The 16,159-nt window shown below is 39.2% G+C and overlaps 2 protein-coding genes across 2 annotated transcripts in view; both read left to right on the forward strand.

The window, feature by feature from the left end:
- Nucleotides 1-12,766, forward strand: part of LOC144667305 (E-selectin-like) — a 32,510-nt gene extending 19,744 nt beyond the window's left edge. Inside the window, exons 2-4 of the mRNA XM_078528696.1 lie at nt 9,652-9,837; nt 11,599-11,743; nt 12,417-12,766. Of these exons, the coding sequence (XP_078384822.1) occupies nt 9,652-9,837; nt 11,599-11,743; nt 12,417-12,435 (350 nt within the window). The 3' untranslated portion in view covers nt 12,436-12,766. The remainder of the gene's footprint in view (nt 1-9,651; nt 9,838-11,598; nt 11,744-12,416) is intronic.
- LOC144629123 (low-density lipoprotein receptor-related protein 5-like) lies at nt 1,840-8,503 on the forward strand. The gene is made up of 5 exons (XM_078487319.1): nt 1,840-2,053; nt 2,861-3,076; nt 5,265-5,451; nt 7,340-7,737; nt 8,367-8,503. Exons 1-5 carry the CDS (start codon nt 2,008-2,010, stop codon nt 8,450-8,452), a joined length of 933 nt encoding a protein of 310 aa, XP_078343445.1. The 5' UTR covers nt 1,840-2,007; the 3' UTR covers nt 8,453-8,503.
- Nucleotides 12,767-16,159: the final 3,393 nt, after the last annotated feature.

Raw genomic sequence — 16,159 nt, forward strand, 5'->3', positions numbered from 1 at the left:
CGTCGTACTAGGCGTGCATTTAAAATTACTGTTTTATACACCTCGAGGGAGTTCTAGTACATGCATCTCCAAGCTACGTTAGATCTGGCAAAGAATTGTGCCATAGTGCCATAGTCTTCCTAACGTTGTGTGGCCCTCTGTATTTAGAGGGTAGCAAAGGGTTTATACGTGACACGTGAAAAGGGCAAAAATTAGTCTGTGACGCGTGAAAATAGCTAGAAAAGACGCGTGATTCGTGAATTCAGCTTTTTCAAGTATACGTGAATTTGGTTAAAATTTGTGTGTGAAATGGGATCACGACACTCCCTTTGCTATCCTCTATTTAATCGTCCCACATACGATATATGATTACATATCGTGCCCTCAAGCGACATCCACCAGGCGGCTATTGTCAGGATACGATATCGCCAGACACTCTGCTAACAGATATGCCATGAGGGCGCTGGATCACGTAAGCTTACAAGATCGCTTAGAAGACTTTAGAAGATCGTTGAATTTGCATGCACCGTAGAAAGCTTGAAGTGCGGACAAATTTGACTCCTCTGAGCCTTGTGTTTGGGCGGAGCCTCCCCGTATAGGCAATTTTTGGGAGTACCTCCACCACCCCACCCCCCCCCCCCCACCGGGGATAAAAATAATTTATTTTACCTTTGGAACTAATGATCAATGAAAAAAAGACTGTTCAGTGTTTTCAACCAGTTAAAATGCCCTAATACATCAAAGTCCTTTGAACGAAAGTAATTTCCTGAATTCTACAAAACAACTGTGTGGAGATTTGTAGCCAGATCACTGCGCTGAACAAAGGTGCGTGACGACAACACGCTGTGACGGTCACGCAAACCATTGATTTAATTTATTTCTCATTCAGCTGTCACGTGCCCGATGTTATCCCCGCACGTTCAGAGGTGTTGGATGTTTACAAAATAAAATGACACGATGCTATCCGTCGTGAAACGGCTCTGATTTAATGAAAATATGCAATATCACAGCGACAGACCGATGAGTGGTGCCGGATCTCTTGAAGACCTGAAACAGTAACTAAGTTAAAACAGAAAACATAGACGACAAACTGATCATGACGGCTTAAGCGGTCAAAAATAAGCAATAAACAGTTTTAATACCTGGCTGTACAAATACAAATATTATGCAGATGTTTTTAACGCCTAGTGGAAATCCGAGTCCCGTTTTTGCCGCCAACTACAAAGAGAGTGGTTTGACAGTTCGACCGCACCTTAGCTTATTTAAATTTCGGCCGGTTAGATAAATGTATCTGGCGTTCTTTTCCCCCTCTCCCTTTCAGAAAAAAAAAAAATAAAATAAGAACGCCTGGTCGCAGGTTAGGGTGAAGGTGTTACTCGCGTGCCAGCTGCCTACCCGGTGGGGGGGGGGGGGGGGGGGGGACTCTATATATTTCTGGCGGGGGGTGTGCCGCTGGGACTATGACACTCTTACCCTATCCTAGACCCTGTTCTGGTGATTTCGCAACCCTTTACTAGACTAAACACCGAAAATCCCTACCCTGTCCCTGACGTGCCGTTTTCAGAGACTTCAGAACAGTATCACTATTTATGTTGTCAACAATGTTGCCGGGATGCTTTTATTTACGTTTAAGAACGCCTCTTTCTCTTCCGAGTTTCTATTTCTATTCTGGACTTATTCCTCATACTTAACTGATAAGTTGTCCGCCAAATGATACCCTATTGTAGACCAAAAGTCGCTGATTTCTATACCCTATCCCAGACTAAACTGCTTGAAGACCATACCGTTCACAGCGGCACATACCTATATAGCTCATATATGGGAGTGCCCCCCCCCCCCCCCCCCCCCCTCCATGGGCGAGGCAGCTAAGCTCGCGCCTGGTGCTAAAGGAATGCTCCCTGTCTGGTAATTACCATTTATCAACTTAAGTAACTATTGTCTCGCTTTGCTACACAAGAACTATCAGCGCATATGGTTCGGCCGGTTTGCCAGCACTGGAAATTGTGTTTTTAGGATAAAGCAGTAGCCATGAAGTCATTTCTTGTATTGTGCGTCTCGCTTTGCCTCGTCGAAGGTATGTTATACTTCATTCATGTTTATTACCTTTGCTTAGTCAATCTATTTTTTGAATGGCTATATAAAGGCCATGTTCATAGCAAGTAAGATAAACTAATAGGCGAACCGAGACCTTTGACTCGGTCAAAATCTTGAATATATTATTATTTCTCATGTTCCTGTAAGAGGCTATGCATAACTAATAAGTTTGAAATATTCAAGAAGTGTCTCTTTTTTGATATTGCGATTAAAATAGCATTTCCGGGCCTTCTAGATTTCGAAATTTGGCCCCTTGCGGCTGGCGAATTCAGACATTTTGCTATTGTGCCTCAGTCGTTAAAGTCTGGCTACGGAGTTGAGCTGAAGGCCCGGTTCAGCTGAAGCCGAACTTTTCATGAGCCGAACTTAATTTCGAATTTGGACCGACCCAAATTAAAAAAAGTAAGCTTGATTCGGTCGTCGAATTTTATTAGCCGTTCTGCGGCCGTTACTTATTCGTTTGATGGTAAACACTCTCCACGACGCATCCTGCGCTTTCTGAATTCAACTGCTTTCAACAAGATCATTGGGATCAGCACGGAAGAGTTTGGCGTCTGAACAAAAGCTGTTCCAAAATAGCTCATAGTCAAAATTCCCGTCCAAATCAGGCGGGAAAAACGGCTTGGCCGAACCGAACTTTTTATGTTCTTACGTAATTTGAATATTAAATTATCAAATGGATTATAAAATGTATCAATCGTCACCTTGGATCAAAATGTCTTTGACAAAAATACAGGTCGTTCCCCATACTAAATTGATTCTTTTTTAATTTCTTCTATCTGTTCAGCTTTGGATGTCCCGTGCAACTCTCCTTGTCTTTTGATCTCAACCCGAAAAGATATAGCAGCTTTAGATTACAACAACGTTACAAGTTATCCAATCATCTCGAATTTACGAAAAGCCCTCGCCATAGACATCCACTTCAGCCTGGGCTACATATTTTGGAGTGAATATTGGAGACGAACCATCAAGAGAGCTAACATCGACGGATTAAATATCACAGGTTTAGATTTTTCAGATTTTTTTTATTTTATTTTACACTTTTTACAGAAAACATACATTATTACACTATTTACAGAAAGAACATCAATTAAAATATAGAAAATATGACAATAAAGAGCCAAAATAAAATGTGCTCAGTGACCAAAGAAGCATAGGCTAACATGTTGGTCACAGACACGTTCAAGAAACAGACAAGGCATATCTATTACAAGAAACAATAAAAAAGTACAAAGTGAATGTCAAAAGTATACAAACAATAAACGTGTTAAAGGATGGTAAATCGTAGGTAAGCTATATGCAGAATATAAGCAGAGTATACAGAAGAGTAGGACTGGGTGTTAAAAAGGTATAAATGAATGTGTGTCCAGCAGTAGCAGTGAAATATATATATGATAAATGCAAATGCGGCCTTACACTACTGAAGACCTGAAAAAAAAATTTCAGGCTTTGAGCGGGAGTCGAACCCACGACCTTTGCGTTGCCAGGGCAATGCTCTACCACTGAGCTATCAAAGCCACATGAGAGCGGTCGTATATGAGCGTGGACATATACTTGGGCCGAGTATCATGTCCACCATAAAGGGATTACCCATATACGACCGCTCTCATGTGGCTTTGATAGCTCAGTGGTAGAGCATTGCACTGGCAACGCAAAGGTCGTGGGTTCGACTCCCGCTCAGAGCCTGATTTTTTTTTTTTTCAGGTCTTCAGTAGTGTAAGGCCGCATTTGCATTTATCATATATATAAAAAGGTATAGTTTACATTTTTGAAAAGGAAGTGTCTGAAGGCAGTTTTTTAGATCTGTTGGAATAGTTTTCCAAACGGAATAAAATGAATGAATGAATGAATGAATAGTAATAGTAATAGTATATCTTTATTGCGCCTTACTCTCCAAAGGGAGGTATTGGTCTGTTTACAACAAAGGTTTTAACATTTACTAATACATTTAAGAAATAACAAAAATTTGATTCTTATACAATTCATAATGTCAATATATGTAAAAATTAAATAAATTATAATGTTCATTGTGCTTGTAAGTTAAGAAGCTCTTTCCTTTTTTGAAACATTGAATGTATATATTTACCTACTACTTTTGATGTATGTTTATTGTCAGCTCTAAGTAGGAACTTAATCCTCTCGTTCTCACTTAAATATATGTACCTTACATCAACCTTAGAAATGTGAGAACATAATTCATGTCTTATGGTTGTAAATCCCTGGCAACACATCAAAAAATGCTTTTCGTCTTCTACGCAATTTTGTTTACATACCAAGCATGTTCTTTGCTCTACTGGGATTGATGCTCCTTTATTTTCATATTTTCCAGTCTGTATTCGTAATGTATGACATCCTAATCTAAGCTTTGTCAGGCTTATTCTGTGCGCTGGGTTTTTAACTGTTGTTAGGTAATTCTCAAATTCATAGCTCTTTTTAACTTCCTTGTGTGTAAATTTTTCTCTTAATGAATGAATGAATGAATGAATGAATGAACTGTATTAAAGTGTCATAGTCTTTAGCTGTTAGGCTACATGAGGGGACACTAAAATAATTTTTAATAATTTTAAACTATTTTTATAATGTATTGTTTGAAAAGAGAAAGTAGAGGTCCCATAGTTATTATTATACATTAGAATTACTTTGAAACACGTGATTGCTCGAGAGCATTTAGTCAATATACAGTAGCATGTGAACTTGACATGATAACCCAGTATCTGCAGCAGATATTGGGTTATCATGTCGAATTCAAAGTCCGCCTAGTTTCCAAGCCCCTTGTCCGTGCGTGTAGTGCTGTCAAACTTTTGAAAATATGGCTGAGCGATTCGCCTCCGTTTCCAAAGAGGAGTTGAAAGTTTTGATCGAGAACAAAGATTCTAAAAACACCAAGAGAACAACAAAAACAAGTGTAAAAATTCTGAATGATTATTTGAGGGAAAAGAACCTGAAGCCACAAGATAAAACCGCTTTGGCCAATGTTTGGCGCAGGCGCTAGAAAAATTGATGGCAAATTGTTTGAAAACGTATAATAAAACAATTATTGAATTCGGTTTTCGCATGATATCGTGAATTATCAAAACCTCGTGTCTGTGTTATCTGCCTCAGCCGACCTCGATTTTGATAATTCCCGATATCATGCTCAACCTTATCCAATAATTGCTTATTATTTGTTCATGGCCTATTAAAATCCACAGTACTCCATCACAGTAATACACTAGAATGCAACGGACTGGCAGTAGAATGGAGGTCATTTCAGTTGTACTGGACTGATGACGGCAGTGATACGATATCCGTATCAGACTTAGAGGGGAATAACACTCGCATTCTGATCTCTTCGAGCCTTGATAAGCCAAGTGGAATTGCTCTTGATCCTAACAACGGGTAAGTTTATAACCAGTACCTTATATTCATACCCGTTTTTCACTTAAAGGGACTGTCACGGCTGAATTAGGTTTATTTTATTAAGCTTTGCCAAATACTTTCTATGAAACATGATGTTTGCAAAGAAATTTCTTCTATGGATCTAAATAACAAAGCCATAGCTTTATTGCAACCAAATGTGTCTCCCGGGCGTTATAATTTAAAGTTACAAGCAAACGAGACCAACTTTGAAAACTGTTCAGCCCAACAATATTTTAAAAACACATATCGCAATCCGTTTCAATCTTCGTCACTTTAGGCCATCCGTACGTTCTTTTGTATTTGCTGTGTTATTGATAGAAATGTTCCTTTACTGTTTAAAGAGGTTATTTTTTTTTTATATTTCACCGAATTTGATTGTCTTTTCCTATGCCAAAATTTGGCTAAAATTCGTGACACAGTCCTTTTAAGGGACGTTCCATTTTTATCCACACCACCCTGAGGATGGCAGGAATCCTAATCCTCGAATCCGCATCCACGCCCTTTGAAAAATGAAAATGAAATCCGAAGAGTTGATTGTTTGTCGGCACCTTTAAAAAAAAATTCCGAAGGGTCCAAATTTTGTCGGCTTCTTTGAAGAAAATATTTAATCCCCCCTTTGCAAAAACCCTCCTTCCTTAGCAGGGGGTGGGGGTAGCCTGCTTGACGAACTAAATCCCGGTATAGCTGCAACGCAGGCTAAGGGGGGAGGGGGGGGGTGGTGCGGACAAAAAAGGGAATGTCCCGTACTCTTTCATGTGGAAATGATTTAAACAGAACTGAGCAGCTGGGGGACTGGGCCGTAGCCAGAAACAAATTATGGCTGAGGCAATATGGCAAATGGTTAAATTCTCTACATCCCGGGGGAAGTGGAGGGGAGGGGTGGGAAGGGAGAAAGGCCAAGATACTATGATCTTATAACTTGCGAAACAGTTGGTAGTTTTGAGACGAGCGGAATACAGTAAAAACTTACATTATATTTAGAACCTATAATTTAAGAACTTGTTAGGCTAAAATGTCCGTTTATACCCCGTTTATGCAACAACCTGTCTTAGTCTATACCTTTAAACTGGTTCTTATATAACTCTTTTAAAACTGAAAATTTATAATTTAAATAAAACACGTTCTACTGGGTAAAGAAAATGAGCCAAATCCTGTGCAATGTCATTCCAGTAGAGTTTACACAACTGTAACTGTACAACTGTAAGGGTGAATAAGGATACGCGTGGATTTTACGGGGCTATGTCACGCAATTTTAGGAAATTTCGGCACTGACCAACTGGTCATAGAATTAACTGAAACATCACAATAACGGCTTAAAACTGTAGAACAACACAAAAGAAACACAGAAAAGCCAAAAAGCGGCATGGATGGGCAAAATTCGTGAAGATTAAAACGGATTGTGTTCGGGTAAACTTGAAAAACGTCAGTCGGCCCGGCGACTTTTTTCAAGTCTATCACAATTTGTATAAAAGTGTCATTAAAGTGCTTAAAATTCATCCTTGTTTGTTATGTGGCGGTGATTTTGCCCATTTAAGACTGGTGCTCTGCCACTTTGAATTTTTTGAGCTCTTAATGAACGAAAAAAAAATAGAATTACCTAAAATAAAGTGACTTAGCCCCTTTTAAATATTTGGCTAGAACTACAGATAAGGGCAAGAAATCGAATTTACTACCAGATTGATACCTAGTTGTCTTCTTAGTAAAAGAAAACCCTGTGAACAAGGGTTAGACTCGGTCTTAACATAGTTAAGGCGGCAGTTTATGGTGCAAAACTAACATGGTGTTCAATTGAAGAAGTCGTTTAATTTAAACACAGCACGTCTCTTGCCCTTGTGACTAGCTGGTGCGATATTCTCTCACTCAACAGATTAATGTTCTGGACGGACTCGGGACAAAACCCAAAGATAGAGAGAGCCACTTTATCAGGCTCGCAACGCGTTGCTATAGTAACGTCCAATCTTCTGTCGCCAAATGGGATCGACCTTGACAGACGAAACAGACTTGTCTTTTGGGTTGACGCAGGAACGGACAGAGTAGAGTGCGTTGATTACCATGGCAACAACAGAAAGATACTCTTTCAACAAAACGGTCTCCGCTTTATTGGAGTGACTTTCTTCTCTCCATTTTTATTCGTCACTGATTCGGAAACGAAAAGGATTTACAAATTCAGTGCCTTTGATACCAGTGGAGCAGTTTTGGGTAATGTTGACCCCAACACTGACCCCAACGGACTCGTAGCTTATGACAGTTCCCGGCAGTTTTCAGGTGTGCACTTGAATTTATATGCTTCCATTCTGACCAGTTCTTTGAATATTGCCTTTCAGTAGACTTTTCCGACGTTTCAGTGGCTCACGAGTGTACTGTAAATAGCATAACTTTTAGTTTATTAAAGGATGGTTCTCATATAATCGCCCCGACCGTTTCTATCGCATCAATCGTTTCAAATATTGACACGTGCACGATCGTAGTCGATCGACGAGTTTGGAAGCGATCGGGTGTTCTCATATGATCGTCCCGATCGCCTGGTATTTGCGAAGACCTACGAGAAACAATCATTTTAGCCATAAATCCAACACAATAGCATCCTTCAATGAAAGAGCAAAACTCGTGGCCTCCTATCTTCTTTGTTATTGCAGTTTTACGGCGAAAAAGAGAAAGAGAAGCAAGAAGGATAGAACACGGGCAATTCAAGCGATCACATTTTTGCTACCACAGCCTCACCCTTAAAAGCAAGCAATTGGTAATTTTCAATACTTTCTTAAGGCTGATTCCCATTTAATCGCCCTGATCGCACGAAAACCTTTTAAGTTACAGAGGCGATAGAAACGATCTGGGCGATTTAATGAGAATCAGTCTTTTTTAATATGTTCATTATTTCACGCCTCACATTGCAGTGTGTCCAGCGTTGCCTGCACCGTCTAATGGAACAAGGCTTGGATGCCCAGGGAATGAAACAATGTATGATGATACAGTCTGTTAGTTCTCGTGTAATAATGGCTATATTGGGTCTGGTTCTCAAGTAAGAAGATGTCAACACAATGGAACTTGGAGTGGACAGGATTTCACTTGCCAAAGTACGATCTTTAACATTACACCTGATTAAAGAAACGTTGACCCATGAAAAGCATAACCCATGAATATCTTAACCAAGATTTCGGAAAAAGTAATCGTTTTTTGTGACAGAATAGCCTAAGTAGCAGGTGCCTGTGTAGTTTTTGAGCGCGCTTTTGGGAAACGCGAAAGGCGCGCCCAAACCTACACAGGCGCCTGCTACGCAGGCTAGTGACAGAATGAACATTGTTATAAGACAGGTTGTACAAATCATGGCCCTAAACCTTTCAAACAAAGAAAACATTTTGATTATAAAAAATGGAATCTTTTTAAGCTTACAAATATCACAGGGTCAACGTTTCTGCAATTTGGTGTATGCGATAAACCGTACCGAATTAAATGGTACGATTTTGCCTAACATTATCGCATGCGTCAGGCTTACGCCATGACTTCAACGCGAATCGCGTCGTGTGAATCAACCTACCACATCCTTACGACAGACGCGCGCGTGTGTAAATGGTTCTTAGTCGTGTCGAAGGACTGTCGTAAGGCTTTCGCTTGCGGAAACTTGTATCTAATGTCTCAAGTGCAGAACAGAAACCTTTTTCTTTACCGTGACAAAAAACCGTTAAATTACTGCCTGAATTATCCATTCATTACCCTTTTTTCATCAACAGATATTAAGTAAAAATAGTCAATATAGCTTCCCAAGCAAAATTATGCTCGTTTCAGATTGCTTTTGATCCATACATCAGATTTGTGTAGGAGAAAGCATATAAGGAAATTGTTCTTTTCAATTAAATGCACGTCGTTGTCTCTAATTTTAAGCGGTCCACGGCGCATGAGCAGTTGTGATAATCATTATGGCCCAGAATGTAACTATTCCTGTACGATCAGTTGTCGTTTAAATGGCTCGTATATAAACAGGCACGTGCGTTGCTCCTGGTAACTGACACCTTCGGATGTGGAATAACACAATTCCCACATGCGAATCTAAACTGGAAACGTAGTTAAAATGTTATTTATGTCTCCACACCGAACAGTTTTTTAGCTATTCTCCACTTAAGGATACCATTTTTGCAAATAGAATTTCTGACAGGATGGCTTTGTTTCGATTTTACATTGTAGTGATCACGTGTCCAGCGTTAGCTGCACCGTCCAATGGAACAAGACGCGGATGCCCAGGGAATGCAACAATGTATTATGATACAGTCTGTCAGTTGTCGTGTAATAATGGCTATATAGGGTCTGGTTCTCAAGTAAGAAGATGTCAACACAATGGAACTTGGAGTGGACAAGATTTCACTTGCCAAAGTATGATCATAGTTCGATAAAAAATGTACGTCCATCTGGGGATAGAAGCAAAACCCACTTGTATTAAGTAAGGGTTATTTTTAGGCAACGAGGGGATATGTGATTTATTCACCGAGGGCGCAGCCCTCGGTGAATAAATCACATATCGCCGAGGTGCTTAAAAATAACCGGCTTATTTTTCACATGGGCGAGGTATCAACAGTGGCTCAAACAATAAGAAAGATTTTTTCTTTGTTGTTTTGATGTAGGTGCGCTGAAATGCGCTGAAACGTTTTTCCCGACACACACTTAACAACAGGAAAAAGGTTCCGAAAAGACGCACTGGGGTTTCCACATTGTTAAATTTTATAATAAACAGGTTATTTTTTCGTTTTTGATACGCCGACCAAAACAATCAATATGCTTGCCAAACAAGTTTAACAATAGATTAAAGATTCCGAAAGTACGCATTGGGATTTTGTAATTGCCTGATAGTTCCGACAACTTTGTAACCACATTTTTCACCACTTAACTGCAAAGTTGGCAGAGGTGAGCGATTCTGTGAAGGAGAGTTTTTATTTTGCGACAAATCCAGGCAATAACTTGGAGAAATTGCTATCCTCAAAGAATCTCGAAGAGGACTGCGAAAACGCTCAGTTTAGCACTTATGAGGCGACAGAAGGATTGTTTAGCTTTAACCAGGCGGAAACAAATGGGAGGAAAACGTCGAAGAGGCTAGAGATATTATCGTCGAAGATGACAATTTAAAGAGCTGCTGGCCAGGAACAGTGAAAGGATCCCGAAGAACACTAAAAAAAGGTAACCTTTTGGTGTTTGAATGTTTGGAGTGTTTTAGCAACCGAACGGATTGAACTGCAACGGAATTCTGAAAAAGAGCAAACGTCGAGGCATGAGGACCGGAACGCATTTCTCGTGTTTTCAATTAAGCAATTGCTCAGTAGTATTTAAAATGTAACAACAGTCAAGGTAAAATAAATCATAACGTTATTACAGTAAAATTGTGTTTTGTTTGTAATGCGAGGCTTGTGGCTTTGCTAGAAGGGAATATTAGATATCAGCCCCGCTCTCCCCTGTTACAATCAAAGCCGCCACCAGGTTTTCAGACAGTTGCTAATTAGCGGGGTTTATTCAATATAATCAGCCTGGAAGAACAAAGGAAAACGAGCCATGTGAAAAATAAGCCTGTTTTAAACTTACTCTCTGCCCTGAAAATTATTTGTGCACCTACTTCTCCAAGAAGCTGTTCGAGAATTTAGTTTCTTGTTGGTTAGGGTGTAAGTTATTTTCGGGGGACTATCCACATAATTTCAATTTTTATTACAATGTTTGTGTATTTTTACTGACGAGATATTACTATATTGACTTTTACGATGAATATTTGCGGAGTTTTGAGGATTTCTTTTACCGGGAACAATGGAAAGTGGATAGAAACCCCTTTTCTTTCAGATTTGCTTTTTTCCAGAAATAGAATGCAATAAGGTATTGAGCATTTCAGTTTATAAAATTGGAAACTGGTACCATTGATGTCAAGAAAGAAATGCAGAATCTGCAATATCTGAGAATTACACAGATAACAAGATTTTAACTGTGTTCGCCTCAAGCAATCAACTTTCACAGAAATATTTGTTGCCTTAATGTTTGGGAAAAGCTTAACAAGAAACCTTATTTTAAAACACGACAAGTTCGAAACGCATTTTTAGTTTCAGGTTTGTTTGTCAATAGTATTATTTGATTTACTGTACTTTTTTCCTTATTTTAAAGACTTCTCTTCTACCAGCATCGCAACTACGGAAACAGAAGGATCCAAACCAACGCTTGCTATTTTCATAGGAGCTTGTTTGGGCGGTGTTTTATTGCTGGTTATCATTATCATTGTCGTCGTGTTCGCTTGCAAGAGACGTGACAGGTGAGAAACGCCAAGGAGCTTCGTCACGGGGATTTCGTAGGTTTTTGGTCTAAATAATTGTTCTAAATTAATAGTGGGCAACGTAACCCATAAAAAAATCTTTAAACAATCTAAAGGAAAATAAAACCTTTTTTGTGGATAGATATCAAATTTCGGCTACAAATATCGATTTTTTTAAGGCGCGCGGAAACAACTTGAAAAGTGAAGCCTCAATTTTTCAATTTGTAATTCATTTCCCTCATAGCCTAGACTGTCCACAGCCTCTCGATTTTTCAACGCAAAAAAGCAGACGAAGTTAGCGCGAAGCGCGAGCGCGCGGGGGAGGGGGTCGGGAAGCGAGCGAAGGAAAAATATTCTTTCGCTCACCGCCCCCCCCCCCTCCCCCCACCCTCCTGCTTCTTCCGTTTTGCGCTGGCGTCCAGTTCTCTCGCCGTTCTCACCGCGTGCTCATCGATCGAAAAACACGAAAAAATAGAGGGCTGTGGACAGTCTTCTCATAGCCATCCGTAGCCAAAGATGGCTGTCAACTATCTCAGTGCTCTATTATAGTAATTGCTGATAAAAATGGGAAACCAGTTAATTTTGTTCCCTGAGAATCTCAATGTAAAATTCATTGTTTCCCTCGGAGACAGTCATATTGACCTTTAATACGCTTTCGTTTTTTTCTCTTTAGATCCATTATATACCTTTAACTGAAGTTCAAAGAAGTCGACCGAACCTAAAAGATGGAACAACGATGTCGTTTTAGCAATGCTTCCGTTATCAGAACTGAAAAACAAGACGCTGAAATGAAACACTCTGAATTTTGCGCCTTGTGAATCCACCGTCAGAAAAAAAGATGGCTGCTGTCTATTTTACCATAATACCTTGCGTACCTTTGTCCGTGAACTAACAACATTGCATATGCCAGTTTTGAAGCTTTTAAAACTTATTTGTGTATTTTTGTAAGTTTTCTTAGATTTTTCTTGCGCTAAGAATTCTGGGTAAATGTATCAGTTGCCATATTTTTGCCTACAGTGGATTGACGTAGCATATGTGCATAAATAAAGTTACTTGATCAATTACACATCAACGTATCTTACGTTACTCCTTTAATGTTCCTATACGCGAGGGGGGGGGGGGGGTGGGACTGACGCAGAGACATCGAAACGACAAAATTATACCAAGCTGGGATTGAGGTTCAGTTCATTAAAACTACTCAAAAGCGCCTCTTACCTCCTTTAAATCCATTCCTGCGTATATTTTCCCATGAGGCACCTCATCTACAACGAAACAAAATGCACTCATTTGCGAAGGTCTAATGCTTCAAAAGTCAACACAACCGATGCGATCGTTTCGAGCGTCATTCTGTTTTGAAATATATCGACCGCTGACTGTTCCGACCGCGGCCTTCCGTGAGACGAAGGCCGACGGAGCGTCTTCGGGAGCGAAGCTTTTCGATCGAGGCATGAAGACCGGTGCCCTTAAACGGTTTTCAAAAAGTGACTTTTAAAGCATTAGACCGTCGCAAATGATCATGAGTGCAATGTGTTACGTAGATGAGGTGCTTGTGGGAAAATATACACAGCAATGCATTCACAGAGCTAAGACTTGTTTTATTGATTAGTTCTAATTGAACCCCACTGCTCTCTATGAAAGGGACGCGTGCGTGTAGCAGCGACAAAATCGCAATACGTACACACATGAAAAAAGGGAAGTAAGGATACCGTAAATAATCTAATAAACGCCTCGTATCCATTTAACACCCCGCTAAGGGCCCTAAAATTTTAGGGCGTTTATCAGGTAATTTTTAAAACACATGGTTTTACCGCTGCTACGCGCGCTGTGACCTGTCACTGCATTAAGTCACCTACTGTGAAAGCACTTTAAATAACCAATCAGAAATCAATATTTTTGCGCGACACTTTTGATTTCGCCGGTATCGCATGCGTGGTATGAAGAAACGTCAAAAATTTAATCTGGTATAACCCGTTCTATTCCATGTTAGCAACTACATCTATGAAGAAAAGAACCGAATGCCAAGCACAGAAAATAAAACACTGTTGCCGCTAAGCCTTTGTTTTGTGGTTTATTTTTCAACCAATCAAAATAGTATATTGCCCTTAATTTTTAATATACTAACCTTGCCCTACTCTAAAATACATACTTTACCTTCCTCTAAAATACGCTACTCGTACTCTAACTCTGATATACATGCATTCCCTTATATAAAAAAAACCCTCATGCGAGCTGAAAAAAATCCCACGTTCCTGTTTGAGTCAGTTAAATTGCGGAGTGCACTCGGTTATATACCATTAAGCATTACTGCTGTGTGAATGTAGTATATTATAATATATAGTGAGTTAGTATATAGTATACTATATTTTATTAAAAACTAGCAATGGTACTTCGCAATTCTTGCGTTTCGATTAGTTAACAGGGAATAGTATATGAGCTACCATTTATAACCAACAAAGTTGCCTGTACACATCAACGAAATTAGCTGGGGAGCTAAAATATTGCAATTCTTTGGACGTTTCCCTTCTTGTCGCATAAAAATACACAAAATGACCATGCTGCACGTTTCATTTAATAATTCAAAAGGTATTTACAGCAGTGAAGGTTTCAATATCTCATTTGAAAGGACAGAAAATTTGCTTTCTAAGAAAAACACATCTGCTTCATAAAAACTTATCACGTCTCAAAAAAGAAAATAATTCAATTACAGGAAATTAGTAAAAATAGGTCACACAATTTTAGCAAAACTGAAATACAGTTGAACCCCAACTGGCCGCTTAATAGAGGTTGGCCGCTTAATAGGGGTTTGTCAGAAATTAGCATAAGGTATTTTTAAAAGGTAACATTATTTCAATACAAAATAAGGTGAAAAGGAATAACGGAATCACAGGAAGACGACAATAAACCTGTGTTTGAATGATTTTATCGGCCGTCACGGTCTGAGATTGTTGAAAATTAATTTAAATATCGTATATTACATTCTTATTGGCCGCTAAATAGAGGTAAAAACAATAGAAGAACGCTCATCGGGGCGGCAGAAATGTGGCCGCGGCCGCTTAATAGGGGTGGCCGCTTAAAAGGGGTTATATTTACAGTATTTTACTGACAATATTTTCGGGTCTTTAGTAACTGGCCGCTTAATAGGGGTTGGCCGCTTAATGGGTCGCCGCTTAATAGGGGTTCGACTGTAGTGCAGAAACGCTCTATTGTACAAATTCTCAGGTCTAAGAGAACATTTTCCTTGTTCTACTGAAGATGAAAACTATCCTGAAAACCTGATAAAAATCGACCGAATTTGGAATTAACTACGAATTATTTTTCCTGCGTAAACACATGGATTACATCTCAGTAACCGTGGCAACGGCTGGTCAAAGCTTAAGTTACGCGTTCCTTCTAACATTGACAAAATCGCTTCAAAACAGGTTTTTACCAAAGTATTTGAGCTTTACATTTCGAAAAAACCATGAAAGGCACACAATTTATGATATAGGCGAGATTTTCAATGTAAAAACGGTGATCCGAAGAGCATTTAGTCGCATTTTGACGAACATATGTTCATACGCGAACAGACCGAAACACGTGCGAAGCAACATGAAAGATCATTTACCTCAATGTTTTGCTTCGAATTTCGACCCAAATGTCCAAATAATTTTCTCTGACACTCGAAAAACCTTTTGGATCATCATCCTTCTCAGAGACCATCTTCACGGGCTTTTAAACCTATTAAGAGGGCGTCTCGTTTATTTCCGACCATCGATTTTGGTTCAAGAATTCGAATTGTCTCATTTGCTGGGATTTTAAAGCCTTTACCTAGTTAATTAATAAAATGGGTTTTCATTTGATTAAAAATTCTACTTTATGTTTTTTAGGATCTATCGAAGTTTGGTCCGATCCAGAGCAATTACCCGCCTTCCGAAACGGTTAAAATAGCACATATTACAATTGCTCTCAAAAAATAAATATTCGCTTACAAGATCCAGTTCTTTTTGTAAACTATATAATCATCATTGTAGTTTATTAAGCAATGTTTCAATTATGATTCATTCTTGTTTCTTCATAGGACAAAACAAGATTTCCGACCCGCCTAATCCAGCTTTGAACGAAACAAGGAAATAGCCCAACTTTGAAGGCAAATTTTGAAAATGTGGCACCTGCTCGAGACTACTTAATTGCATGAACAGAATCTATAAATGACCCTTTCTTGAAAACAAGAATAAAATTTGTCAGCACTTCAAAGCTGACAACCGCTTAAAATCCAGGAAATTTTCAAAATGTATAGGTAACGAACATCTTCGTCGTGACAAATTCTTCTGATAAATTCGCATACTATAACCCTTTAATAAAGCTCTCTTACCTGGCTTTAGAATGTCTGTTTCAGCTTTTACAGTCATCTCTGAATTCTAGGTATCCTCAGAATTA

This window comes from Oculina patagonica, chromosome 10 (assembly GCF_052425735.1).
Source record: "Oculina patagonica isolate OP01 chromosome 10, crgOcupat, whole genome shotgun sequence".
NCBI lineage: Eukaryota > Metazoa > Cnidaria > Anthozoa > Scleractinia > Oculinidae > Oculina > Oculina patagonica.